Genomic DNA, 25,851 nt, shown 5'->3' with positions numbered 1-25,851 from the left:
CATTTTCTATAATGAGCAAATTTTCTTTTTGTGCTAAAAATAAAACAACATATTTTTCAAAGGAAGTGGGTGATATTTTTGAAAAATTTAATAAAAATAAAGTCATGTTTAAATGAGAGGAATCACTGGCAGTTTGGGTTTTGGAGTCCCCACTGTTAGGAATTGTTGGGGGAGGAGTCCAGCAGCTTTGGAAAGAAGTGGCAGCATCTCCCCTATCTCCACTGGCCACGCTGAAGTCTCTGGCAGGAGTCCTGATGCTATTGAGCAAGGCCCAGGTGCTTTACCTACACACATGCTGTAAGCACTGTGCTTGCCCAGAGTACCAGTGGGCGACAGGCCTTCATTTTCATCCTGAAACAACACCCCTGAAGGCAGGGCCTCTCCCTGGGCTCATTAGGGCACATTCTGTAGCAGAATGTCTGGCTGCAGCCCTCACAGATTATTTGAGTTTAGTTGCCTCTTTCTTAATATGGGGAAAGCGTCCATCTCCCTTTATTTTTCCTTAAAAATTTAATTTTAAAAATATATTTTTAACATTTAAGCCTCCTGAGCAGGATTTCTTACACTCTGTGTTATTGACATTTAGGGTCTGCTAGTTGCTGATTGTGTGTGTGACTGTCCTGTGCTGACTTAGCAACATCCCTGGCCTCTACTCAACTTGGTGCCAGCAGCACCCCTTCTTTCAATTGTAACCACCAAAAACGTCTCCGGACATTGTCTCATGTTCTGTGGGAATGGGATTGCTGATACAATAAGGAAGTCCAGTTAAATTTTACTTTCTGATTTTTTTTGGCATAAATATGTCATAAATATTGCATAGGACAAGTGCACCTCAAATGTTGCCTGGGACACACTGAGTTTAAAAAGTATTTGTTGTTTTTCTGAAATTCAGTTTTAACTGGGTGTCTTTTTATTTGTTAGATCTTGAAATTCTATGAGAGAGGCAAAATCATTTCCAGTCAAGAATCCCTGGTGTATAGCCACAGTTATTTTCAGTCCTTTTATAGAAGAGGAAATTGGGATTGAGGAAGGGAAGACTTTGGTTCACTGTCACATGGTGAAAAAGATGCTGAGGAGAGATTTGAACCCAGATATTCTGATTACAATTTCCTGCTTCCTCCTTAGGCAAAAAAACTATCCATCTTTATTTCTGAAAGGATAAAAACCAAGAGACAATCAAAATCAGGGTGACTTGACCTGGGGACTGTGCCCATGATTGCCAAGAATCAGGAACTTTGCCTATATTTTCTCTTAACACAATGAATAATTCCTTGAAGTTAGCTATTATTTACTACTAAAATGGAAAATTGAGGATCAGAGAGCTTTAAAAGGTTTCCCAAGATTGCCTTGCTAACAGATGGTGGTGTCTGAGTTCAAAAGTGGGTCTGATTTAATGCAAACTGGACACTGGGTCTCTGGCTGTTATGCTTTGTTTACTCATTTCTTCTCCTTCATCACCTAGGTTTGACTGATATATCCTAACTGTATTTTCTATTCTCATCAAGGTATCAGATCTTTGATCTATCATAGTTTAGAAATCAGAAATAAAAAGATGAAGTGCTCTAGAACCCTTTTAACTACCATTTCTGGACCAATGACAAGTAATGGCACTACTTGATTTGCATCTGGGATAGGGTGCCTCCTAGATAAGTCTGCCCAAAGAACAGAGGTGGTGACTAAACTGGGTTAATCTCTAGACTACACATCAACTTCCGAGAAATTAAAAAATTGACTTTGTTGCACTTTGAAAGATAATGGGTGTTTTTGGGCTCTCTGTCCTCAGCAGGAAGGTAATGCCTGGAGCTATAGATGAATTTGGTAGGAAATGGTTAATTATGGGTCATCTCTCAAATGCCACATTCATTATGGAACTCTGATTGACTGCTTCCTCCTCAGGTAGAGCTACGATTTTCTTACATTTTTTTTCCCACTAGCATTTTCTATATACCTTTGTTCAAGTATCTGTAAGTACATACCCAATTATTTACCAGAGTGCTCTGTATACATTAAGCATCTATGGAGAAAAAAAGAAAGAATGAAATGAAGATCTATGGAACAAAGTTTGAAGTATTTTGAAAAATAGTTGTTTTCTCAATATTTCTACAATCCCTTTTCCTTTTCCCAAGTACCAAAGGACTTCTGCATAGCTCTTAGTGACTTTCTGAATTTTAGTGTCATACATTGAGTCATAAAGATACCTTCAAGCCTGCCACCCAGAGTGTGTGGTCCACGGGCTGACATTACCTACATCATCTGACACCCTGTAAGGAATGCAGAATCTCAGGACCCAGTGTCCGACCCATTAAATCAGGATAGGTATTTTAATAAGACTTCCTAATGATTTTTATGCACATTCAATTTTTAGGAAGTCCTGCCTTAGAGATCAGTAGCCTAGGGATAGCAAATACATAGCATATGTGCTAAAGCCCTTCAAGTGGGGCGCATGGCAGATATCACTAATTAATTACTATAATTTTCTGACTGAGTTATGGTGCAGCTTCAGAAGCTTCCCTGGGGAATCGCCACCACTCAATTAGTATGGAAGCCATTTTTTTCCTCTCAGATATAATCGATTCTCTCATTTTACACACACAGAAACTAAGCTCAGAGAAGCAAAGCGATTTGACTAACATCACATGGTGCTCCTCCTCTCCAACCTCCTGGTCTAATGGTTTTCTTGTCACACTGAGAAGTTAAGCAGACCCAACTCAAACCAGGGCTCATAATTATCTTCTCTTTCTCATCTAAGAAGCCCCAGATTCCTGTCACTGTCCTCACAGAATTCTAGGAAGAGCTTGAGTTTGGAGTTGGAGCAATACATTTTAGACTTCCCCTCTGCTCTAGATACCACTCAATAGTTAGAAAGGGAAGAAAGGGAACATATTTTTCCATCACAGTTGAACTCTAGTCATGGGACCTTGATTAAAAATAACCCATCTCATCTCTCCCCTGACTTCGATTAATAAGATAGTTTTCAAATTTTCCGGGAAATTCAATGATACAGTGACTTTTGAAATGCCCTCCAGTGAGCAGACAGGTTCTGTTAGGAACGTGAAGACCCTGGGGTCATCTTTTCCTGCCCATATTCCCCACTCCTTGCTCCTACTGCTTTATTTCCAACTCAGACTTAAGCTTTTAAAAAAAAATTAATGGCATTCATTGTTTATAAATGCCTCTGTTGATCTTTCCTATTTCGGTTCCTGACTACTAGTGGAAAAACTCCCTCTACTTCCCCCACCCCTCACCCGCTCTTGGCTTTAAAAATAGCAGTGGGAGTTGGGTTGGCTGAGGGCCTTGGTGTTTGGAGTCCACAGCCTTCGCCCCCTGGGCCATCAGTTCACATCGTAACACCATGGCTTCTGAGCTCTTCTCCTATTGCACATGCTTGGCTTAATGTTTTGGGAGGTGCCCTTCTCCATGATCACTTTCTCATGACCATCTGGGAAACATCTGGATTTGACACCTCTGGCCCAGTATTAATAATCGTCTGTTTTCTCCTCTTTCCTGAAGTCTTCAGTGTTGGCAGTCTCAAATGCTTTCTTCAGAACCAGTATTCTATTTCAAGGTTAGAGAATGTGTATTTATTCAGGTCTCTGAAGAGTGGAATGGCCCATTGCTCTTCTCCATCTCTGAATTGCTCTCTAAGCATCTGACTTACAATTATTGTCAACCTGTTTGTTGCAAATGCAGCCTTCATAATAGCAGTTTTGGGGTCTTATAGCCCATTCTGTACTGCCACCGGTAGCCTTTTTTTGTCAGTCAATTCCATAAAGTAGTATTGTTATTTCTGATCTTATTTTGAAGACCCTGGGAGTGAGAGTTGTCCAAAGTCATCCCCCATCAGATTCCTCTGCACCCTTCCACCTTTCTCTGACTTTTTCTTGCAGGTTTGTATTTACGTTTCTTTGTGATGATCCACTTATTGACGATCACCAGGGGCCTTGACAAAGACTGTCTGGAGTAGTGAACGGTGTTTCACTTTCAGCCTGCTGGGCTGATACCCTTCCTTCACTTTTGCTAAGTCACTGGAGATTTTAGAAGCAAGTCAAACTCAGGAGCTCGAGTGTAATTCTTTAGGCAATGAGGTGGGGCAAGCCTTCTTGATAACAACAAGGATGTGATGTCAAATTACTTTCAGAAGAGATTTGGCAGCAGTGTATAAACTGAATGAGGATGTGGAGATGAGAAGAAATCACATAATTTAGAAAGTTCTTGAACCAGTTCATGTGAGATGGACCGAAGGCTGGATCAGGCAGGATCAACATGGAAGAGAGGTGGGGCTTGGTGGCAGGGAAGCCTCAGAAGTAGAATTGACAGTATGATCGTGGGTGGGGTTTCTAGATAAAAGGAGCAGGGACCTGGAGATTTTGGTCAGGTAGCTAAGATGATGAGGTACCATCTAATCCACCAGGAGAGAAGACATCGACGTAATGGCAGGATTTGGGAGGAGGGAGGGGCTTTGTTTCAATGTAGACACTTAAGCATTTTGGCATCAACAAGGCATCTGGACAGCAAAACTTCTGGCAGTTGATATGTATGACTAGACCTGGGGAGACTGGCAGCCTGTGGGAACAGCATGCACCCCTGCAGGGGAAAGCAGGGCAGGAAGATAGGACAGAACAAAGTGCCTTGAAAGGTCTTACTGAAGCACTATTGCATTTTGGATGCAATCTCTACAGCAAACCCATCAGGTAGTTGTTTTGTTTCTAATTATTTATTTTTTTTATTTTTTGAGACAGGGTCTTGCTCGCTCAATTGCCGAGGCTGGCTTTGAACCTGCAGTCCTCCTCCTCAATATCCCAAGTCGCTGGGATTACAGGTCTGTGCCATGGTGCCTGGCTATGATTTCTATTTTTAAAATGAAAAAAATTGATGCTCAGAAAATGTTTCTTGAAATTTCCTTTTACAAATGGGGATGTCAGGCAAAATGATATAGTCAAGCTGAGTCAAGCTGGCTCAACATGCCCCTTCAGTTTTAATTATACACTCTTCTTCCTTCTCTTTATGGCATTATAAATGGAGTAAAGGCCGTGGTTGGATCTTACAGTGCATGGAATCAGGTACAGGCGAACATGGTTGGGAACTCTGAACAACGTTCTTTCTGTACCTGACCAGAAACACATTTCCCGAGTCGTGTGTGTGTGTGTGTGTGTGTGCACGCGCACGCGTGCATGCATGTGTGTGTGCACTTGCACATGTATAAATACATGCCCTCATGAACTTGCTGGTTGTCCTGTTGTTGGGGTGGGACATGCAGGGCAGCAATAGGCTTCTGCACCTTTATTTCATGTAAGCTTCACATGTGATGGAATGATCTCTAATTTGCTTTTGTGATTGGGTAACTAGGTAGTGTTTGATGAGCTATGGAGAAAACGCTTTCCCCCATCCTCTGTCCTTGATAGTTGGTTTACAGTGTAGACACTTTCAGGTGCACATAGATACACATGTGCACACCTGACACACACTATTTCATGATGTTCTGAGACCCAGATGCACACACAGGGCTGTTCTATTTTAGAGCACTGGCCCAGTAATATTATTCCATGACATCCTATCTACTATGGCTACACAACCAAGGGGAACAATCTAAAGTAGGTCAGTGGAGCATTCCCTGTTATGTCAGACAAATAGTGGGACAGGATACACATTTTCTAGCAAGTCTCTGTCACCCCACAGATAAGTGATGGCCTATTCCTATAGTCTTCAGCCTTCAAACCTGGAACAGCCATGGGTCAAAGGCAATCAGCCTCTCAACATTTGAGGCTTCGTCATGACTTCTTCAGAACCTCAAGCAGGCAGCAGGAATCAGCAGTATTGTAATGGGGTCCACTTTATGCTTGGAGTACAAACCTTGCTGCAAGCAGCTTATTTTAAAAACTGACATTTTTTTTTTCTTCTTTCCTTTTTCTCCCCCCCTCTAACACTGGAGGGAAAACAAAACTAATATTGTTTTTTTTTTTTCCTGTTCCATGCTAAGCTATTGTGTCCTTTGGTGGAAGAGTACCAGGGCCCACGAGAATAAAGAAACTCCAAAACAAGGGAACTGGAGCAACATGTCTCTCAAGGACATTTGATAACAATAGTTAATATTCTCTAATGGTAATATTTGGATCCCAGCCCTTGTAGTCTCTTTTTTGAAAGCCCTGTGTTTCCTCTGGCGGGGAGAACCATGGCCTCTGGGACAGGAGTTCCCCGTGTTTCTTCTTTGCAAGCAAAGCAATAAAACTTATTTTTCTTTTTTTTTTTTTCCAAAACCTTGACCTCATTATTGGCAGGGGAGACCAGGACCCAGATTTTGATCAATATCACAGGCAGGAAAAGGCTTGGCTCTCCAAGTGCATTCATAGCTGTGTCTTCTGTCTTCCTGCCCCAGCTAAACTCCATCTGGACTGATTTCTCCTCTTTTCTTTCTGTCCTGGGAAATGTCTTATTCTTTTAACATAGAAGAGGAAGAAAATATATGAAATACAGTGAGTCTCAAAAGAGCATGTATTCAGAATATCTAAGCTAAAATATTACCAAAGAGCATCTCGTGGTGAACTGTGGGAAATGACAAAATGTAACAACACCATCAGACATTCTCTGCTCCTGGGTGTGTTATTTATGTGCTGAGAACACCATTTTATATGTCATTCATTTCCTCTTAAGTATGATCTTAAAAGGCTCCTAAAATACAAATTTCTTTTTTAGGGAGGGAAAAACATTTCTTTCCTGCGATTCAAGAAATCACCAAAGCACTGTAAACATCATGATCTGTAATTTAAGAGAGATGGTTTCTTTCTTTTTGGCTGATTTTCTTTTCTATAATTTTCCCTCAAATCTGACCATTCAAAACTCCAGCAAATTACTTGTAAAATAAACAGTTTAAAGGAAGGAAGTTCCACATTTTTAAACTACAGTGATATGATAACAGCAGTAATTGGCAATATTCATTTTCTGGAGAGTGTGTATATAAAGATTCTCCTCTTATTTGATCTCCATTTATCTGGGGGGCTACTAGGGATTGAACTCAGGGGTGCTGGACCACTGAGCCGCATCCCCAGACCTCTTATCCCTTTCTCATTTTTAATTTTGAGACAAGATCTAAGTTGCCAATGTTGTTGGCCTCAAACTTGGGATCCTCCTGCCTCAGCCTCCCAAATTGGCTAGATTCAAAGTATGCATCATTGTACCCAGACCTTTCTTATTGTTAAATTTTTTTTTTTGGTACCAGGGATTAAACCCTGGGGTGCTTAACCACTGAGCCACACTCCCATCCATTTTAATTTTTTATTTTGAGCCAGGATCTCACTAAGTTTTGTAGGGACTTGCTGTATTGCTGAGGCTGGCTTTGAACATGCAATCATCTTGCTTTAGCCTCCTGAGTTGCTGGGATTACTGTGCCTGACCAAACTTTTCTTATTCTTAATGGTCAAGAGATGTTTGACATCGTGGTCAAGGACAGTTTCTTTGCCTTCCTAATATCAGCATGTATGCATATTAATAAAAATAGGAAAATTTGTAGAAGTATGACCAATATTACTGAGATAAGCTAGATTCTAATTTTTTTTTTTGGCTTCTTGACTTCCCCAAACCTGTGTACAACATGGGGTTCAGATATTGTCCCATCAGGGATGTGGCAGCAGTGCATCCCAGTCTAATCACTTGAGTGGGGATGAGGGGATGGCCTTGGAAGGACAACGAGAGAATCACGAGGCCTGTTGCACACACCTTGTCTGCTGCCTGTCCACAGTCTGTCATGGAGAGAGGGCCTGTAGATCTGCAGCTGGTAGTGAAAAGGACTCCTTCACATTCTAGCTTCTAGGTAATTTCTGTTTCTTTTTCCTTTGCTACCTCTCAGTCCCTTTCCTTGAATTTATGAAAATATTAGACTGCACGTCCCCAGATGTCAGCATAGGGCCCCGCACATAGTTGGTGCTCAGTGAATCTTTGCTGGAAATGGGACTGTTGAGGTTATCTGAAGTCCTACTTCTTAATTATGAACATTTTATATATAGTAAAAGCAATCTTAAGCATAATTTTGAAAATAATATTTCTCATTGGTTGAACAATGAATTTATGTATTCATTTGATCACTTTACAAGTTCATTGTGGACAGCTATTATATATAGGATAGGTGACACTCCCAGGATAGGGGACACTACAGAGAATGCAACAAGCTGTGGCCTGCACACTCTGGACTTTAACGCGTCACATCTGCTATTTGCTAATTCTGTGTGACTACATTGGACAACTTATCTCCTTTACTCTTTTCAACAAGGCTATAAGCAAGGAATACTTTGAAGGGCTATACCATATTAAACGAAAAACAATTATAGACAACATCTGCTTTTGATTGACAATAAAATACAAGGGAATCAGATACGCCAATAAAAGAGTCAAAAGCGGAAATTAGAAACAACCTGGAAAATTGTTTGGGGAATATAGGGAAGCAAAAAATTAAATTTCACAATCAAAATCTTTATGAGAGGCAGGGAAGGATGGAACTGACACTGCAGATGATTTAATTACTAAATAAAGCTGTAGCTCTAAAATCTTTGGATTTTATAGACTAATATAAAAGGAGAGACTGTGCTACTAGCTTCAGGGGAAAGCAGAGTGGGCAAGGAGACAATGGTAAAGGCCAGAACTGAGGGGTATGAAGGAAAACCTGCCAGAAGTCTGAGTTGGACCCTGCTCACTGACATGCCCCGCTGCAAGAGGTTCATTAGCTGAACAAGTGGGATGATTGGCAGTTCACTCCCTTATGCATTTGGTACCCACGTTCTTTACCTGGAAAATATTACTAAAAATATTCTTTTAACAACTGAGAAACAAAAATAAGAGCTTAAAAATAAGGAAGTTATCCAGTAATAGAATTGGCAGTTAATACTGAAACAAGGTAAAACTTGAATTGTCCCAGTAGATGCATAGATCTTGTTATAAAAGCATGTGTACCTTAAGATTTACTCTCAAAGGTATGAATTGGAAAACAGTGCAATAACAACAAAAATCTGAAATGAAAAGAGTGCCATACTTAATTTGCAAAAACAGGAAGTGAAAAGACTTGTTAGATGAGAGTTGGGATTAAAAGTTTGGTCGGTGTATCTTGAAAAATAGAGAAATCAAAATACTCTTTTTATTTATTTGATTAATTAATTTTATTTATACTGGGTATTGAACCCAATTCTTTGCACATGCTACATAAGTGCTCTACCACTGTGTTACATCCCCAACTTGATTTTTATTTTATTTTGTATATTTATATTTTTCTGTACTGGGATGGAACCCAGGGGCACTTAACCACTAAGCCACATCCCCAGCCCTTTATTTATTTATTTATTTATTTACAGAAAGTATCTCATTAAGTTGCTTGGGTCCTTGCTAAATAGCTAAGCTGGCTTTGAACTTGTGATCCTCCTGCCTGCCTCAGCCTCCCAAATGGCCGGGATTGCAGGTATGCACCACCACACCCGGCTTTGATTTTTTTTTTTTTAATAACTTGAAAAATGTAGAAGAAAGAGTTTTTTGAAAACCTCATATGTAATTATAAGTAGAAGAATGCATGCATCTCCCAAAACATGAGAGGTTATTAAAAGGAAAGAAAATGTAAACCACACATATATGCATACATATATGCACACATGCACACTCACACACAAAAAAACACACACAAAATGGAGGGAAACAGGAAACAAAATAGAAAGCATATATTTATAAGCAGGCAGAAAGAAAGCCAAATATTTCACTCATAAGAATGCAAATGCATAATGCAAATCTAAATTTGCAAATTTAGGTGGAGCAAAAAAGAAATCTATAATACAATTATGTTTATTTTCAGACAAAGCATTTAGATTATATGACAAAAAACTTGAACTAAAGGTAGATAAGGACCTATCAAGCAACTATCTTAGAAAATGGAAATACTACACTAGTGGTATTTATGACGAAAACTTTAAATAGAATAGTATGATATTTTATTTGGTTAAGTATATAATCAGCAAAGAAGACATCCTACTTATGACCTTTGTGCACTATGAAACTTTGTTTTAAAATATACCATGCAAAGGAGAAATGAAGAAAAGCTGACAGATGAGGAAATTGGGCCTTGTGTCAAGCTTCCTTTTGGGCGGGCTGGAGTCTTGATATACCCAGGAGTGACTTTTCAAAGTATTTAGCGATTTTTTTCCCTATTCTTCCATTTTTTTAAAAAAAATTGCTTTTATTTCTGTTGTTGATATTGGAAGGTGTACCATTTTATTCCATGCATTCACTACTTATTTAAAACACTCACCATGTGCCAGGCCTGTGCTATGCAGTCGCTGTGGGAATAGGCACATGAATTTGAGCTCTTCATGTCTGCAAAGAATTGACCAAACTCTGGGTTTTTGAGAAAAGATGTGAAAATTCTGAGAAAATTAGTGACCACCTTAGAACTGGAGAAAGAATTTTCACTGGGTTTGGACAGATCTAGAATTGGCTAGATGGAGAGACAGAACTGTAAGGAAGGGCATTGCAGATCTTTCAAAAAGAAGAGTAAAATTCCCTAGGCACTGAAAAGAGCCCAGAAATAGTGTTTGGGCTTTTCCATGGAGAGTCCCACCTCCTCCTGTTCTGTCTTCTCTTTTGGCAACAGCATGAGGATTTTTACATTTTCACAAAATGATGACATGCTGTTCCCATGTGTGACCCTAGAGTGCGATTATTGTCCCTAGCAGAAATTGCTTCCACTTTTGTGTGAGACTCTAGGCTGCCTTCTTCCTGGAAGTCTACTGACATCAATTTCTACTCAACCTTTGTTGGAAGGAATGTGGTTTATTCTTTTTGATTTAAGTGATTTTCAGTGAGAGACTTCTTAAAATACGCATACTTGGCAGCAGGCATAGAATTTCTGAAAAAAATAATAGCAGATGTAGCTTTAAAAGTACTTGGTGCTCTTTTAGTTGAAAGGTGCTGGGCACAAGTCCTACAATCATTTATATTTGATAATCTCTATGAGAACCTTGGACCTGATGTTGCAGCCTTAATAACTCTAATGAATTTGCCTTTGCAAGCCTTAGAAAAATCCCTTGGAATTGTGTACATGAAAGAGATACGTGGCAAACAGTGTTCTATAGCGGGAAATGTAGATGTTAGGAGGGAGAATTCCTTAGTTATAATCCATTAAATTACTGCCTCTCTTCTCCACTGATAACAGGTGGGTTGCTTTCAGAATGGCAAGACTTCAAAATGCTTGTGTGTGCTATGAACACTCAAAGGGAGTACAGTATACAGAAGTTTTTGAACATACATTTTTTTCTCTTCCTAAATCCACAAGCCTACTTCTAGCGTTACGTTGAGCTGCTGTACCTTTAGGCTCTGAACTCTGCCTCACGGCACCGTCTGTTACTGTGCACCTGGGACCCCAAATAAGTTTAAACTCTCTTCCAGAGAAGATCTCTTCAGCTGTTTGAAGACAATGATCATGCTCTCCCAAGACTTTTCCAGACTAAACATTGCCACCCCCTGCAAACATTCCTTATCTGGAAGAGTCACCATCTCCTTTCTGAGACTGTTTTAGTTATATTCTCTTAAAGGGGGCCCAAATGAGCAAAGAACAGAAAGAGACTATTTGCCCCTGCTGGATAGGGTACTGCATTGGGTTTTTATCTTCAAGGAGAAAATCAGCCATAAAGTATAGAAGGCAGAGATTAATAATCCCAGGGGACAAACCAATGGGTTCTGAGCACTTCAATTCAGTATAGAGGCATACTGTAGCTCAAAGGAGAGTTTCTGTTTGAAATATTTTTAAAAAGGGTTTAGAGAGCACTTGTGCTTTATTTATAACCTATATCACCCCTAAAACAATTATCCAGTTAAATGAACTCAGAGGTTTAATTTCCATTCTGAGAATACACAGATTTGACATTTGCTTTTCAAAGAAACCCTTGTTCTCTGGCCTCTCTCACCAAGAGACAACATCATTGGTGAGCAAACACTGCTTTTTTTTTTTTTTAAGTTTTGTATCTTTATGTTTATACATGTGTATAAATATTTTGTTCCACTCAAGTTTTGGTTAGTGGCTTCAGCAATGGGATGTGGTCAGAATAGGTCAGGGAACAATTAAACTAATGGTCAAACAAGAGCACAGCAGAAAGGTCCAGGACTCAGTGTAATATAGTACTTCTCATGCTATGTGACTCATTATTATGGTAATGCAGTGTTATAGGCACATCAGTGCCAAGGTTGCTCTGCATTTTAAAATCACTTCTTGTGAAGGATGCCTTTGACTGCATCTTGAAGCATTAAAATATGTTTATAGATGTCCTGAGTACTGATGGTGCCTTGTTCAGATCTCATTTACCAAGCTGTGCCTTGAGCTTTGGCTGCTAATGACTTACAGACGTCATTCCCACCCCTCCCCCTCCAGAGAATTGTCCTCAGTCAAATGGGATCCTCCTTGGGGTGATGCCACATCCCTATTCCTTCCTGTGGCAGCCTTGGTCAGTGACTGGGTGACAGTCATGTACAAGGCAGGCCTCTTGTCTCAAAGTGGGTGCGCTGAGTGGGATTGTCTAAAGTGGACTTCAGCTGAGGTCCTATCCTTGTCTAAAGCCTTCCCTTGTCCCTCTTGCTTCTTTGACCCTCCTCCTGAGGGTGTTCCGTGCATTTAAACCATTTTCATAGGAATCTCTGAATCAGGCCCTTCTTCTGGGATTCCTACATAAGACAATGCTATTATTAATTTTCCATGTTATGGGAAAGTTATGAAAGTGAATGATACTTTGTAACAGAAACTGTATAAGAGAAGTTGAAATTTAAGCAATAAAATCCAACCATTTTGATAATTATCTGTTTAAAAAATCTGAGTTCCTTTAATATATTGTGTCTTCTAAGTAGGCTCCAACTTAAAAAAAAACCATTTAATTTAAAAATAATTTTAGAAACAAGGTATCTGACCACAAACAAAAGAATGGGATTTTTTGGAAAAATCTCCTTAATTGATGGAGTAGACCAATGCATGGAGATAGTCATGTTAAAAGCACAGATTGACTTGTTGAAGTCTTTGAAATTTCAGTGAGATGCAGATTACCACATAGATTCAATACTCCCCTGAAATGAGCCACCACAGACAGTTAACTCAATATAAAGATAAAATGCCATAATGGAATACATTTAGGTGATACACACCAGAGACAGGACTCCCACCCTCACTTACACGTTCAAGGCCAGAGGATTGCAAGATTACAAGAGTAAACTTCTTGGTGGAGGAAATATGTTCATTTAGCCAAGTACAAGAGTCAGCTCCAAATTCTCCCAGGCTAAGACTTGAGTCCTCCTGACAAAAGCAGTCATGTACTTCTGGTTCCAAAGGCAGGGGCATTCAGCCCTGGGGCTGATAGGCATCCCTATCTATTTCTCTATGTCTCCATGAAAGATTGGGTTGGCTATCTTTGTCTTGCATAGGTCACCAATTTTTCTAGAAAGGGGTAGCCTAAGGAATTGATCATAAAGGTTAGCAAGGTCCTGGAGGCTAGATTAGATTAGCCAGTATCTGCTTAACCCAAAGGGTCTAACCCAGATCCAGGTAAGTAGGTGAGGAGAAGTTTTAGCTCTCAGGTAGAAGGGCAAGGGCAAAGTTAGCAGTAGAGAGCTAAGGAAAATAGAAACGGATGGTCAATGAATGGGCCTGAGGTCCTGTTCTCTTTTTATTGACCAATGGTCCTGTGGTAATTGTGTGGCCTTTCCAGTTTGAGGGCATAGGCATCAGCATCAAGGCACAAATGGGGAGCCTCGTAGAACCAACTGTGAGTGTCCACTCCATCTCAGAAATGCTAGATGGAGAGGATATCAGTTTCATTTTCTAAGGAAGCACCCATCAGCTGGAAAGTGAATAAATCAGATTTGATTTTTCTTATGCATCCTTATACAATCCTTAGATTTAAGTTAAAGGGGGAAAATAGCTTTAATATCTTTTCTGAAATGTCATACTTAGGGACTAAGAGCATCTCATCTTTCCCTACCATCTAGAGTATGAAGATGGCCTCCTCTGGGGAGACGGGAGGCTAGATTTCAGGGGTAAAGAAAGAGGAAGAGGGCAGATCACTTGTGCTCTGTTATCAGTGAATTAAAAACACCACACATTGTTCAGGAAGTTAGGACATTGGTCAGCCCCATCTCAATTTCCCCTCCTCTCACCTCATTCGTGTCTTTTTTCTTTTCACCTTTCTGTGCTACCTCACATCACCTTTCTAAACTCCTTTCTTCATTCCTAGAAGAAGCCAACTATTGGTTTCCTTTATTTCATCTTTGAAAAGAGCACTGTGACTTGTTGACTATTTTTTCCTTTCATTTCAAGATAAAAAGGCGGCTGCAATATAAGTTTAATTATGATCAGAGAAAAACAAAGTGCCATTCTCTTTAGCACAGGGCTTTTGTTTTTTAATATTTAGAATAGAGTCTTTCAAAATTTTTGTTGTACTTGATGTGCACCTAGAGTCCCCTGTAGGGTAATGACTGTGACATTCCTCAGAGGTAAACTCATTCCCATTACTCATTTTTAAAACACATGTTCGTTTGTCTTTTCGCACTCATCACAATGAGATTTAAAATAGATGCTCATCATCACTTATTTAAGGGTTATGAATAGCACTGCCTTGAAAAGGCTTGGTGGAAATACGTGTGGAAATTGAAAGTGACGCATCAGAACTAGAAGTCAGGCATTCACAAAAAGATTAAGGTTGGAGGCTGGACTGCCTAAGTATTCTGAGCATGGGGCATGCTGAGACCACCACTGGTGACCCCATGCTGACTGTCACACTCCAGCCACCACTTCCAGATGGGGACATGAAGCAGGAGCACAGGAACTCCGAGACATGGCAGAATTTACCAAATGATAAAGGATCTATAATCCAGAGACCACCTAAGTGGTCATTTAGATTAACTGACCCTGTGTTCATGCCCTTCTCCTGGTGGCTTACAGTCCCCACTACTAGAGGGAGAGTAGACATCTCCATCCCTTGACTCTGGCTTGCTCTTTTAACTAACCCTGAACACAAGAAATGCCAGCAGAAGCCCAAGGCCTGAAGAAGCTTTGAGTTCTTCCACCCATTCTTGCCAGAAGAACATGGCGAGGCTGGGCCATTGGTTCAAGGACATGCAATAAATGAGTGGAGTCTGTATCAGCCAATCTCTAGCTGTTCTGAAGATGCCCAAGTGAGAGTAAATGCTGCCTCTGTTTTAAGTACTGAAGTTTAAGGGTAGTTATTAAGCAACACCATGGTGGGAATCCTTGACTGATATAAGCACTACTTCTAAACATGGCTTGTTTGAAGGAAGAACATGAGTACTGCTACTAGAAAGTAAAAGTGTGGGTAGATAATACTTTCCTAAAAATCAGGACTGGCCTGATGTGTTTGATTCTAATAGGAACTAAAATAGCTCCCGATTGGAATATCCCACTCCTTGGCAAAGGGTGAAGGGAACTGCAGAATTCTGTGTTCTTGGCCATACCGGAAGTCATCCATATGTCCAGTCTCAGTGATGGCAGACATTGACCTCTTTGGGAAACACACATTCCAAGTCTCACTTATTGGCCATATGCAATGTTGGGATGATATAGATGAACAAAGAACTCGCTGGGGGATAACCCTAAAGGGCTTTAGGGCCCCCTGGAGGACCAACTGAAGTTGGTCTAAAACTGTAGCACAACCCAACTTCTCCCCCTGCCCAGCCCTGCTTCCCTTACCTCTCCACAAATACTCTTCTCCAAAGCACGCCTCAACAATCCTGTCTGCATATTTCTGAGGCTCAGAGTCCATCTCTGGGTACCTGGACCCGTGGTAGCCCACTTTCTCTCAGCTTTCCAGGGGGTGCTGGATCCAGAGGAAGGGGCAGGGGAAAGCCTTACCCACTATCATGTGGTTGCAGACGTCGCAGAAAGTGGGCTTCTTGAAAATGTGTTCCTGAAAGGCATGAGCCTTGCCGCTGCCTGGGTGCAGGCCAGCCCTGGTGGGCGTGGACGCCAGGCTTCCTGGAGCAGGCAGGGGGCTGGAGCTGGGGCTGACCTCGGCCTGCATGTCCGCTTGCAGCTTCGCGTCGCTGTTGGTCCGCTGGAAGAAGTTGTCAGCACTTTTGCTCCGTAAACTCTTGGTCTTGAAAGAAAGTGATCGTTTTAGTTTCTGGAGCTGCAATGCAATGACAGAACAGTCTCTCTTACGATCTATCATGCAGACTCATGCTGGGGGTGCGGAGGTCAGCTCCATGCATGGAACGGTTCCCGCTGACACCCACAGTCCCCCGGGGAGGCGCCTATGTGTCCTTGTGTGGGTGAGGATGATGTCAGTGCCCAGTGAGGATGGAATTCAGCAACGTCCCCTTCCCTTGTCCCCAAGCCAACACAGCAGGAAAAGGCACTGTTGAGCCTCTCTGCCTTTCCTTCCCTGCTTCCTTAAATTTCCACCAACCTGCAGTCACAAGGGCCCTGCCAAACTGGGCTTTTGTCATCATTTGCTCTTTTTTATTCTTTCAGAGTTAGAGATTGAACCCAGGGCCTTACAATGGCAGGGCAGGGGCTCTACCACTAAGCTATGTCCCTACCGGCAATACCATTTGCTTTTGAACTTGAATAAACTGGAAATGATGTATGAATTCAAGGGCTCCAAGGCTGTGCGCAATGCTGGCTTTTCTTTCTTAGGATCACTTAGCAGCTGCTTGTCTTCCCACACTGCCAAGCAGGAGAGGCCACTCTCTGACTCGACATCAATCTGGCTAAATTATCCACAGAACACAAACCAGAAACTCTCAAGTTCACTTGGATCTGGAGCATGTGGATAAGTAGCCTCTGTGTGTATGCCTCTGTGTGTGTGTGTGTGTGTGTGCACATATTTGACATAGTGTTTCAATTACACATTTGGTTTTCTTTGTCCTTCCTATGGCACTGTCCCTTGTATTTTTTTTGGGGGGGGTAGGTGGGTACTGGGGATTGAACTCAGGGGCACTTAGCCACTGAGTCACATCCCCCAGCCTTATTTTATATTTTATTTAGAGACAGGGTCTCCCTGAGTTGCTTAGCACCTCACTTTTGCTGAGGCTGGCTTTGAACTCACAATCCTCCTGCCTCAGCCTCCCGAGCTGCTGGGATTCCAAGTGTGCGCCACAGTACCTGGCCTTGTCCCATGTTTTGTCCATGACAAACTAGACCATTTCCCCTTTGCCTTTGGGATTTATGAAGAGGCACCAACATGGATTTAGAAAAGTAGTAGCTTCTGCCTGTCTTTCTGGGTTTGAGTGGAGGCTGCAGTTCTAACCCAGCCCCCATTACTGCCTTCTAATCCAGTCTTCTCATCAAGGCTGGAGGGATCTTTTGGAAACACAGATGTGAATGTGTGAGACTCTGTGTAAAATCCTTCAAGACATTTCCTTTTCCTTAGGTTTAAGGAAATCTCCTGGCCTTGGTCTCTAGGGACTGGTCGATCTGAACCTGGTAACAGCAGCCCAGCACCTGCTTTGCTCTGTTCATCCCAGACACTGGCCTTTTCCAAGTCTCTCATATTCACTATGCTTTTCATCATCAGCCTCGTTTCCCTTCAGGGAAAAGAAACGAACCAGTACTAGCTGCATGAATTCCAACCGGTCACTTCACCTCAAAGGTAGCTTCCTTCATAACTGTATGTCTATGGCGGTTGTTCTGTTGCCTGGAATTAACATCCATAGCTCAGAGCTGCAGACAACATGGGGCTCCATTCTGATAAGGGTCTCCACCAAATGTGGTCAGGCTCCCCTACATGATATATAAGACGATCTGATGTGGCATTGCCAAATCCAGCCACCTCCACCTCCACCTCCCCAACATCTACCTCAGAAGACCTGGGAGGTGTGGCAGACAATAGGGCTTGGAGTAAACCTAAAAAAAAAAAAAAAAGCCACAATTCCCTTCCCGTCATCCTCCTATCCACCCTACCTTGCAATGTGGCTTTGCAGCTACTCCCTTAAAAGTGAAGACTCGCCAGGTACCTTGGTGCACACCTGTAATCCCAGCTGCTTGGGAGGCTAAGGCAGGAGGATCATGAGTTCAAACCTGTCCTCAGCAAAAGTAAGGCACTAAGCAACTCAGTGAGACCCTGTCTCTAAATAAAATACAAAATAGGGCTGGGGATGTTGCTCAGCGGTTGAGAGCCCCTGGGTTCCATCCCTGGTATGTTCCCTATCCCCCCATAAAAGTGAAGACCTTTTTCCACTTCTTTAATCTTGATGGTTTGGGGAATTTGACCAAGAGAAGGTGACAGAAGCAATTTGAAGCCTCAGGATGCTGTGCCTGCTTAGGGCCTCCCTTTGGAAACCTGCCAGACTGCCATTTAAACAAACCTCCAGTAGCCTTAAAGATTATGAGAGACATATGGTCTAGTCCAGCCCCCATCACTCCAGGAAGAATCCAGACACAGAACCACCCTGCTGCCCTGCAGGCATAAGAATGTCCAGCTGGGACCACAACTATCCAGCTAAGTCTCACTCAAATTGTGAACCCACACACTCATTGATTGAAGCATTGACTGGTGTTTTAGGCCATTCTTAGGTTGTAGGTCTACTTTGTGTACAGTAATAGATAATGGACACAATGCTGTTCTCCCCACCCTCTGAGCTTGTGAAGGGATGGTACTTCTTTGCCCACCTGAAGTTGGTTATGCTTGTGTGAAACCAGCTCTCCACTTCATAGAGCCACTGAGTGGGAAGACTCTGTAAAGCCTTCTAGAAAAGTCCCACCAGTGTCAGCAATGAGGCATCATCAGCCAGAAAGGACCAAACAGAGAAGCTTCAACTACCTACACAGAGAGGTCGAAAACAGTGGCTCACCCGATACTCTTGTCTCTTTTTCTCTGCCCTACAGCTCAAACCTACCAGAGAAACTAGACTTGCCAAAGACAGAAGCCGAGGGGCCCTTAGTTATTGTGGAGTTGTTTGTTTCTGTAGCATAACCTGGCATATCCTGATATGGGGGAGTGAGGTCATGAGTCCTTGAGAGCATTGCATTTATTTTGAAGAGGGCCTTTCATCTCTGAAAGAGCCAAGTGAGAGAAAATTATGAAGCAATCATTCACTGAGATCAAGCCAAACCAAGGTGAAGACCTGGAAGCAGCAAAGAAGCAAAATAGACCTTCTTTACTTCAAGACCTTCAGGCTGTAATCTGGACTGGTACTGGAGAAAGGATGAATTAAATAGGAGGAGACACTATAGTCTCATTTTAGACTTTTAATACATTAGAGTAACCAAGAAGTTCAGGATTCTGCTAAGATTTTTGTCAAGGATGTGCAACTCAGGGAGAGGGAGGCTTATCAAAGCAAATACCATCACAGAGAAAAGCTAAAATCATTTTCTGTTTGCTTCCCACTATGTTCAAATAGTTCAACAAATTGGCTACCCATGTCTCAAAATAGAATAATAACCCGTGCCCTGATTATACCAGGACGGAGTGGTGAGAGTCATAGAGGATAATGCACGGGAGAGCTCTCTGAGAATGAATATAAATGGCAGGCAGAACAGGGGAGCCAGATCTGAGGCCGTGGAGCTGGGCCAAATACTTCACAAGGTGATCCATTCCAACCCTCCCTACCCTTCAAGGGAGATGTTGTTTCATCCTTGGAGAAATGGAGGCTGACAGAGTTTAAGTAGCTTGGTTAAGGTCACCTAGCTTATGTGAATCAAGACCAGGCTCAATGTTAAATTGTCTTCCTCTGGCCCCGATGGGCCCTCCACTGCCTGTGAGTCCTCTGGGGACGGATCGGGGGATAAAAGAGAGGCACTCCCCACTCCTGGGGAGAGGACTAATGTTGGTCAGTGATGGGGAGGAGGGATGTGGAGTGGGAAAGAAAAATCTACTTTCTGGTATCTGCGTGGCCTGGAAGTTCATGTCTGATATTTAAGTGTGATCCTGGGAAACCTGCAATCTTTTCCTTGACTTATGGTATGGGGCCTGAAATTGTGTCATGCTGTTGAAGCCTGCCTGCCTCTACAGCCTGAGAATTTCCTTGGAAGCAAATGTAACATTTCTCATTCAAATGGACAGCTTAAAAACCAAATAAACAAAGTCTCACGCGTGAGCTCAAAGCAACACACTTTTGCCTAATTATCCCTAAAAAAGCAGAGGCAATAGGAACGTATAAAAATCCATAAATTGAAGCAAACTCTGAAAATTGCAAGTGTCACAAATAACTAGCTTCCATGCACCAGTGTCACCAGTCCATTTCCACTTGATTTATAATAATCACAGTAAAATTAGCAGATATTCTTGAGTACCTCACCATGTGCTGGAAACTATTCCTTATACTCCTTAGCCTCATTCATTCATTAAATAATTCATTCATTAAATAATTCATTCAACAAATATCTATTGTGTTACTACTATGAACGATAGTCCTTGATTTTGGTGGTATAGCAGTGAGAAAGGACAATGTCTTTCCCTTTAAAGATTTAAGGTGTTGTAGGCAGAGACATAAAATATAGAGATATATACTAAGATTTGGATGGGTAGAAGGCTACCAAGGAAAACAGTAACAGATTCAGCCTTAGAAGGTGATGAGGAGGTCTTCTCTAACAGGTAGCATTTGAGCAGAGAAAGAAGTGAGTGTGAGCTACACTGGAGAAGAGAATTGTGGGTGGTGGTAAAACCAAAAGCCAAAGCCCCAACAAGAGAGCAAGGTTAGTGTATGTAAGACACATCAGGAGGACAGTGTCTGCAGAATGATGGAGAGGAAGGGCACAGATGCCAAGGGCAGCATCATTCAAGGCCTTGTAGGGCTTTGGAATTTATCCTAAGGGTAATGGTTTTGAACAGTGAAGTGAGAATCTGACTTTATTTAGAAAGGACCACTCTAGCAGCCTTTGGAAGACATAGCAAGAAGACAAGATGGAAGCCGGAAGACCAGTTGTGAGACACTTGCAATGGTCCTGAGGAGATATCGTAATTCTGCTTGGCCTAGCATGGTTAGGGTAAGATGTGGCTGGACTGAAAAGGTAGAATTAGGGGATTTTTAGGGGATGGATGTGGAAGGTGAGTAATTTCAAGATTTATGATTGGAACAACTCTGTGAATGGAGGTGCCCTTTACTGGATGGAAGAACACTGGGGAAGAAAGATGCCAACATGTGGGGTGGGGTGGTTTGAAATGCTTATTTGGAATTCAAGTGGAGCTACCAAGTTGGCAGCTGCATATATAATTCTGGGATTGAGGATCAAGGTCCAAGCTAGAGTAACAACTTGGGGATCATTAGCATATAGATGGTATTTAGAGCCATGGTACTAGAGGGAATCATTATGTCGACAGTGAACGCAGATAATGGAGGGAAGTGATCTGAAGAGAGAGCACCTTTAATATTTAGAGGACACTAATATCAATAAGCAAAGGAACTTGAACATGAGAGGAAAAAAGAAAAGGGTGAGGAAAGAGAAAACCTTAAGGGAAGAAAATGGACCAAAGAAGAGTGAGTAGCTGAGAACATCAAGTGAATCCTAAGGATGGATCATGTCAAGTAGTGTGAGGTTGAAGGATTGGCCATTGCGTTTTGCCAAAGGAATGTCTTTGGGAACCTCAACAGGAGCAGATTCAGTGACATGGTGAGTGTGAGAACCTTATTGACAAGGTTACAATAAGGAAGGTCTGAAGGCTAAGTGAGTGGTAGAGTGAGCAAAGACGATTTATTTGAGTTTTGCCATGAAAGGGATTAATGATGCTGTTGGAGGGGCTGCAGCATCTCAGGAGGGTTTATGGTATGAAACACGGTTGATTTTTCAGTAGGCTTTTAATCTGATGAAGCATAAAGGCGGGGGGGGGGGAGAGGCGGATTCTGAAATGACATCCTTGAGTAGATGAGCAGAGGTGGGATAGAGTACACAAGAGAAAGGGTTGCTTTGGATTGGAATGAGGAAGTTTACCTAGAGAGAGAAAGATGCAAACAAGATGGTAGCATTGGTGCAGGTTGGGCATGGCTCTTCTCTTTGGATTGCTCCTATTTTCTCAGTGAAAATAGAAACAGTTATATCTCCTGAGTGAGAAGAAATGGGGGGCAGAGGGAGGAGAAGGTAGAAGTTGGAAGAGAAATGTGGAATCGTCATTTCAGAGAAAGGGGAGAAAGGACAGAGTGAATGAATGAGAGCAATGCCGAGTAGGGAGGCAAGGGGCTCTGTTTCAGATTATTTCCTCATTTTACAGATGAGAACACAGATCGGGCACTTTCCCCAAAGTTAAAAGGCTAGTAAGTTGCAGAATGAACATCCCCACCTAGGTCTCTCTGACTCCAATGTCCCTCAAACCCAATGAACTCTGATGGGAAGGTATCCCACCTTTGACCTCCTCTTGGTAGAACTCCTCAGCCAAGTGTGTTTTATCTTCCTGTGCCAGCTGGAATTTTAGCAATAATCCATGTGGTTGCCATGTTGAGCGACACTTCTATGCCAATTAATTAGGGAATGCAGAAATCGGGCATCGTGAGAGCAACGGAACACAGAGGATTCAGCCTGAAGGTGACTGTAATGGCAGGCGTATTGATTAACCCGTCTGTTCTGCAGTAGCACATAAAGTTAATTAGCCAGCATGTGCTCGATCATTCCAGCCAGGATGTAAAGTTCACACCGTGTGGGAAAACGGAGGTGTAAACGAGTCTCTACCCACACAGGCAGTAAATCAAGAGGCACTGTCACCCCCAGCTCGGCAGCAGCTAAGGTTCCTGCCTGTTGTCATCCAACCATAAACCCAGTCGCCTCCCTACAGACCTTTCCCTGGATATTTAAGAGATGCCAGTAACACACAGGCTTTTATTTCTGAATTCCAATGAGGTCATCAGGGAAGCTTTGACAAGCAAATGTCTCGTCCTTGATATTCATATGTGATCTACATCTTTAGGATGAATATGCCCTTTCCTTTTCACAATTTAACTTTTCTAAAATAGAGCTATACCTTTAATTAAAACATGCCATTATTTTCTTTCTTTTTTTTGAAAAGGTACTATTAAGCCATTTGAAGACATTTAATAATCAAGGAAATGGTCCCTGAGACCCAGCTTCCTCCACAGCCCATCAGCTACACAGATTCACTTCATCTCCTCCAAGTGTGGCTGATGCAGGGGCTTGTGTCAAAATACCTCCTGCACTTATCCCTGACGTTTTACCCATGGCTGGATGGGCAGAGAGGGTGCTTTGAGGTTTTGAGAAATGTCAGACTACCATGGGAAGGTTTTACCCACCCACAGTCTGATTTCTTTTATGGTAAGCCCAATACATTCCAGGTCCTGATTCACTTTAGTTTGGATGGTGACTTCAAAGTCAGAAATGTTCTTCCAACATCTACCAGGCTCTGCCACAGACAACTACCAACCCCCTTTGTTAATGAACTTATTGGTAAAGCCACATTGATTGAACACGAATGACTGCATGCTTTGCCATAAATAAGCTGTATGCTCTTGGGCAAGTCTCTAGAGCTCACTGGCTTGGCTTCCATCAGGGATGGAGAGCAGAAGCTTAAAGGCTGTTAAATTCTTCTTCTAGCTCTGACAGTTCGGCACATTGGGGAATGCAAAAGACTTTGACTACTCTGCTTTTAGGAAGTCTGAAATCTAATTCTGGAGACAAGTAGTGATGCTTCAAACTATCTGAGGGTGATACAAGACCCTATATTTATATTATCAAGTGATAAGTAGAGTGTTTTGATGGCAGAGAAAGGTGCTATCAACAGGGGCTGGAATAGTCAAGACCTTCTTTCAAATTTTGAAGAATGAATCACTTTACAACATATAATTGAACAGTTTAAGTGCTTTGATGGCCCCCTCAGTCCAGGTTCCTTACTGTGGGATGCAAGAGCCTTCCTGATAGACAGGCCATCCAACTTGTCTAGCATTATCTCTACTCACCCTCTTCGCTACCCCAGGCATTCTGACGGACAAAGGACAGTCCCCAGGTTTTCAGTGACACATAACCTTCAGTGCCTCTGTTGTGTCGGGGGGCTTTCATGTCTATGTCAATGTTCCTGGAGAAGAAGTGGGACTCCTGGACTGCTTAGGTTCTCTCTGGAGTCTTGCCTGACCTCCCTTCAGGTGCTCTGGATGCTTTCTTCTGTGTGACCCCAGAATGCAGCCTGGAGGTCTGGCATTGTCTTTCCTGCCTTCTGCTCTTGGGTTCCCCTGCAGACCCTGAGGTTAATTCCAACACACGGCACAGTACCCAGCACATTGTTATGATATCCATTACACTAGCAGATAATTATTAAATTCTTGCAGTACACGGGACATCATCTTAAGTGTTTTAAAGGAGTTATCTTTTGATCTTCACACTAATCTTCCAAGCAGGTACTATCACTATTTCATGGATAAGAGGTGGTGGTAGAGAGAAGTTAAGTAGTGTGGCCAAATAAACCCAGCAAGTTTGCTAGAGGTGATATTAGAACCAAGGAACAGTTTGACTTCAGAGTCTGAGCCCTTCTTAACCTATGTATATATTCGGTAAATGACTGATGTGCAAACTGATGAACTGACTGAATGCACCAGAGCAGATACAGTAAGACTGGAGATTTGGACAAGGAAGCAGGAATGAGTTTACCATGAGTCAGGATTCTGGAGTCTCAACATGATTAAAGTAGTGCTTACGATACGACTACAAACAGTTCTCCAGTAAAACTTTTCTAAAAAGCCCAACCCAACTGGCACTCTGTGTGTTGGTTGGCGTGCGAAATCACAGTGGTTAAGAAGGATATAGGCAGGCATGGGTGGGTGGGTCCACTGCAGGTAGTGAAGATGGCCAGCTAGGAGAGCATGAATAGTTTAGTAATCCATAGTGACCCCCTGCAGGTTCTCCATAAGGCAGATGCTGGCCTTGGAGAAAGCAGTGCATCCTCGGGTCAGGTAGGATCTGAATGCAGTACAGGGCAGAGAGTCACATCAGATGGAACCACTTGAAAGGGAAAAATCTCCCAGTTGTGTCCTCTGTGCCCTGAGGCTAGCTGCCATATTTTCTTAAAGAAAGTTTTTGGGGAGCTCTCAAGTTCACAGTTGCTGGAATAGAAAGACTATAGTACCATGGACGTCCAGCTACCACTTGACTATTCCCCTCCACTAGAAAAGTAAAGACCACCAATTTCCTCAGATATTGTCTCCTTCCTTTCTGACTGTCCTAGCTATTGTGAGATTTGTTTTTTTGTCTTGTCCTGGAAACAGTCCTTACCTAATATTATTTAAACCCAAAGTGGTGACACTGGTTAAGTCTTGTTCAATGGCAAATGTAAAAATGATAACATCTCACTGTCAAGATCATAATATTTCACTTTTTGGCCACAGCAACACACGCATGCATGCACGTGCACATACACACATTTTTTATTTAATGGTTTTCCATGAAACAGCCCTGTAAGTATAGCAGAGCAAGTATTATCCCCCATTTTACAGATGAAGAAAATGGGTCAGAAAGATGTTAAGTGACATGGCCAAGGGCCACAGAAGATCAGATATTTAACAAGGAGGAAAAGTTTTAAGGACCACCTTATGTGCAGGGACAGGGGGGTTCTTCATATCTGAGGATAAGACATAATGAGGAGTTCAAGGCTTTGCGGTTGGACTGACTTTTGCTGCTCTTTCCAGCTTTGCATAGGGAAGTTCCTTAACTTTTCTGAACCCAACTTTTCTACCTATAAAATAGAGGTGATAATACTACTTTTGCAGGTTTGTTAAGAGAACTGAATAAGATAAAGCAACTAAAGTCCCTGGCAAAGTGTCTAGCACTCAAGGTCAACTTCATTAGCTCTTAACTTCTCCAAGTCCCCATCACCACCCTGCCATTTCTGGTTAGCATGAGGTGAAGGAGTACTACTGTCACCTAGTCCCTGCAAGGGGAGGCAAGTGTAACCACACGGGGCA

General features: G+C 42.2%; 1 protein-coding gene across 1 annotated transcript in view; it reads right to left on the bottom strand.

The window, feature by feature from the left end:
- The window catches only part of Stac (SH3 and cysteine rich domain), a 140,614-nt gene that overhangs the window by 67,111 nt on the left and 47,652 nt on the right, over nucleotides 1-25,851 (bottom strand). Inside the window, exon 2 of the mRNA XM_027932560.2 lies at nucleotides 15,869-16,145. Coding sequence (XP_027788361.2) covers nucleotides 15,869-16,145 — 277 coding nt within the window. The remainder of the gene's footprint in view (nucleotides 1-15,868; nucleotides 16,146-25,851) is intronic.

Source organism: Marmota flaviventris, chromosome 1 (genome assembly GCF_047511675.1).
Source record: "Marmota flaviventris isolate mMarFla1 chromosome 1, mMarFla1.hap1, whole genome shotgun sequence".
Lineage (NCBI taxonomy): Eukaryota > Metazoa > Chordata > Mammalia > Rodentia > Sciuridae > Marmota > Marmota flaviventris.
The sequence above is the reverse complement of the archived record's forward strand: the minus strand, read 5'-3'. Positions and strand labels throughout refer to the sequence as shown.